Source organism: Seriola lalandi, unplaced genomic scaffold (genome assembly GCF_002814215.2).
Source record: "Seriola lalandi dorsalis isolate HSWRI2012SDOR001 ecotype SW California unplaced genomic scaffold, Sedor1 jcf7180002053874, whole genome shotgun sequence".
Lineage (NCBI taxonomy): Eukaryota > Metazoa > Chordata > Actinopteri > Carangiformes > Carangidae > Seriola > Seriola lalandi.
The window spans coordinates 1980-4696 of record NW_019524427.1 but is presented as its reverse complement, the minus strand read 5'-3'; the positions used below and the strand labels follow the sequence as shown (position 1 = coordinate 4696).

The 2717-nt window shown below is 48.0% G+C and overlaps 2 protein-coding genes across 2 annotated transcripts in view; both read left to right on the top strand.

The window, feature by feature from the left end:
* LOC111651940 (rab proteins geranylgeranyltransferase component A 1-like) overlaps positions 1-2717 on the top strand; it is a 5781-nt gene that overhangs the window by 1126 nt on the left and 1938 nt on the right. The window contains exons 3-4 of the mRNA XM_023402012.2: positions 120-216; positions 2556-2654. Coding sequence (XP_023257780.2) covers positions 126-216; positions 2556-2654 — 190 coding nt within the window. The 5' untranslated portion in view covers positions 120-125. The remainder of the gene's footprint in view (positions 1-119; positions 217-2555; positions 2655-2717) is intronic.
* LOC147819373 (uncharacterized) lies at positions 224-1471 on the top strand. The gene is made up of 5 exons (XM_087172836.1): positions 224-773; positions 818-937; positions 994-1098; positions 1129-1215; positions 1442-1471. The coding sequence occupies exons 1-5, from the start codon at positions 753-755 to the stop codon at positions 1469-1471; spliced, it is 363 nt and encodes a 120-aa protein (XP_087028962.1). The 5' UTR covers positions 224-752.

Genomic DNA, 2717 nt, shown 5'->3' with positions numbered 1-2717 from the left:
TGTGTGTGTGTGTGTGTGTGTGTGTGTGTTAGCCTGCAGTGTTCAGTAATAAGATGAGGCTAATCTGTTTTTTAACTCTGAGGAGGTTTTTCATTAATGACTTTTGTCTGTCTGCTCAGGTTTCCATGGTAACGGTTCCTCCAATAGCAGCAGGGTCTCCGGCAGTGAAGATGGTGGAGCTCTGTCCGTCCACGATGACCTGCATGCCTGGAACCTGTGAGTCAAACACACCTGGACTGTTACCTGAGGACACTGACCAGTCACGTCTCGTCCTCATGACTCTGACCATGTGACCACATCTCTTCTTCTCTTTAATAATCTCGTCAGTTTTGTGCTTGAATGTTGTGATCTGCTCTAATACACATGAATTCTCTTTCATCTGAAGGTTGAATTATCTTCATGATTTTACAAATTCACCTTTATAACATCTCATTTCTTCTTCTTCTTTCTGTCTTATTTCATCTCGTCCAGTTTCACATGTTTCTTAAAATCTCATTATCATCATCATTTTATCTCATCTCACTTCATCACTTTGTTTCCAGTGTTTTATCTTTAGTCTCATTTATCTCAGTTCATCATTTCATTGTTTCATTCTGATCTTACTATGATTAAATCAAACAAATTCACTTCCTATAAGATTAAAAATATTACAGCTGCTATTTGCTGGATTGAAGGAGGTGTGTGAGGTCCTGGAGGAGGTGTGTGAGGTCCTGGAGGAGGTGTGTGAGGTCCTGGAGGAGGTCCTGGAGGAGATGTGTGAGGTCCTGGAGGAGGTGTGTTTTAGGTCCTGGAGGAGGTCCTGGAGGAGGTGTGTGAGGTCCTGGAGGAGGTGTGTGAGGTCCTGGAGGAGGTGTGTGAGGTCCTGGAGGAGGTCCTGGAGGAGGTCCTGGAGGAGGTGTGTGAGGTCCTGGAGGAGGTGTGTGAGGTCCTGGAGGAGGTGTGTTTTAGGTCCTGGAGGAGGTCCTGGAGGAGGTGTGTGAGGTCCTGGAGGAGATGTGTGAGGTCCTGGAGGAGGTGTGTGAGGTCCTGGAGGAGGTGTGTGAGGTCCTGGAGGAGGTGTGTGAGGTCCTTGAGGCGTTGTGTGAGGTCCTGGAGGAGGTGTGTGAGGTCCTTGAGGCGGTGTGTTAGGTCCTGGAGGAGGTGTGTGAGGTCCTGGAGGAGGTCCTGGAGGAGGTGTGTGAGGTCCTGGAGGAGGTGTGTGAGGTCCTGGAGGAGGTGAGGTCCTGGAGGAGGTTTTGGAGCCGTTACCTCCACACAGCTGTAATAGAACATTAATGGAGTGAAAGAAGCTGATGATCTGTGAGTCTGAAAATCCTCCAGTGTCCTTGAAGAGAAACTGATTAATGACCAACAGGAGTGTGTGTGTGTGTGTGTGTGTGTGTGTGTGTGTGTGTGAGATGCCTGTCAAATCTTCTTCTTTGGTGTTGTCTTGATGCTGCAGTGTGATTGGTTACTGAGTCAGTGGGCCTGAACGCCTTGAAAACAAAACACCATTTATCTAAATACACACACACACTCACTCACTCATATCCACTGTAGAGTCTTACAGAAACCTTTTGAGGAGCGGATCAGATCCAGGTTTAATTTCCCTTGATCTTATTTTCCAGATCTCGTTAATTCGTCTTTAATTAGTTTTTATTTATTTAAATTTAAAACATAAACTCGTGATTTCAGAAACATGAATCATTTGTTTTCCTCAGGCAGAACGAGAATGAGACGTCCTGAGGGATGTTCTAGGTTCCACGGGTTCTTGAGTCGGTTCTTGAGGACGGTTGAAGAGTCCTTTAGTCCAGGTTAAGGAGGTTTTAATTGTCAGTGGTGTGACTGTTGTGGTGACCATGAGGAGGTTCTGGTGGTCTGTGAGGAGGTTCTGGTCTGTGAGGAGGTTCTGGTGAACCATGAGGAGGTTCTGGTGGACTGTGAGGAGGTTCTGGTCTGTGAGGAGGTTCTGGTCTGTGAGGAGGTTCTGGTGTACTGTGAGGAGGTTCTGGTCTGTGAGGAGGTTCTGGTGTACTGTGAGGAGGTTCTGTTCTGTGAGGAGGTTTTGGTGGACTGTGAGGAGGTTCTGGTGTACTGTGAGGAGGTTCTGGTCTGTGAGGAGGTTCTGGTCTGATGAGGAGGTTCTGGTGGTCTGTGAGGAGGTTCTGGTGTACTGTGAGGAGGTTCTGGTCTGTGAGGAGGTTCTGGTGGACTGTGAGGAGGTTCTGGTGGACTGTGAGGAGGTTGTGGTCTGTGAGGAGGTTCTGGTCGATGAGGAGGTTCTGGTGGTCTGTGAGGAGGTTGTGGTGGACTGTGAGGAGGTTCTGGTCTGTGAGGAGGTTCTGGTGGACTGTGAGGAGGTTCTGGTCTGTGAGGAGGTTCTGGTCTGTGAGGAGGTTCTGGTGGACCATAACTACGGGTTGACTGATATGTTTTATTCATTCATTAGTAATTAAAGAGTGATGTGATGAACCGAATCAGACTGGGAGAAACCACTGTCAGTCAGTCTGTTGCCATGGAGACGACATTCGTCATGTGTTTGATAGATACAGTGATGTTTATGTTTCTGTCTGTAGATCTGGTCCACCTCACCTGTCAGTCAGTTGGCTCCGCCTTCGAGGACCTGTCACCGGTGGTTACCAGGATGTTCCACACGCCAGAGTCACATGACCAAGGTAACACACATATACAGTCACTATAAACTTTCTCTCCTCTCTGACCTCCTCCTCCTCCTCCTC

Excerpts from the sequence above, each read along its gene's own strand:
- LOC147819373 (XM_087172836.1), top strand. The coding sequence starts at position 753 with ATGTGTGAGGTCCTGGAGGAG. Across the intron at positions 938-993 it reads TGTGTGAGGTCCTGGAGGAG|ATGTGTGAGGTCCTGGAGGA; the intron begins GTGTGTTTTAGG and ends GTCCTGGAGGAG. Across the intron at positions 1,216-1,441 it reads TGTGTGAGGTCCTGGAGGAG|TGTGATTGGTTACTGAGTCA; the intron begins GTGAGGTCCTGG and ends TTGATGCTGCAG.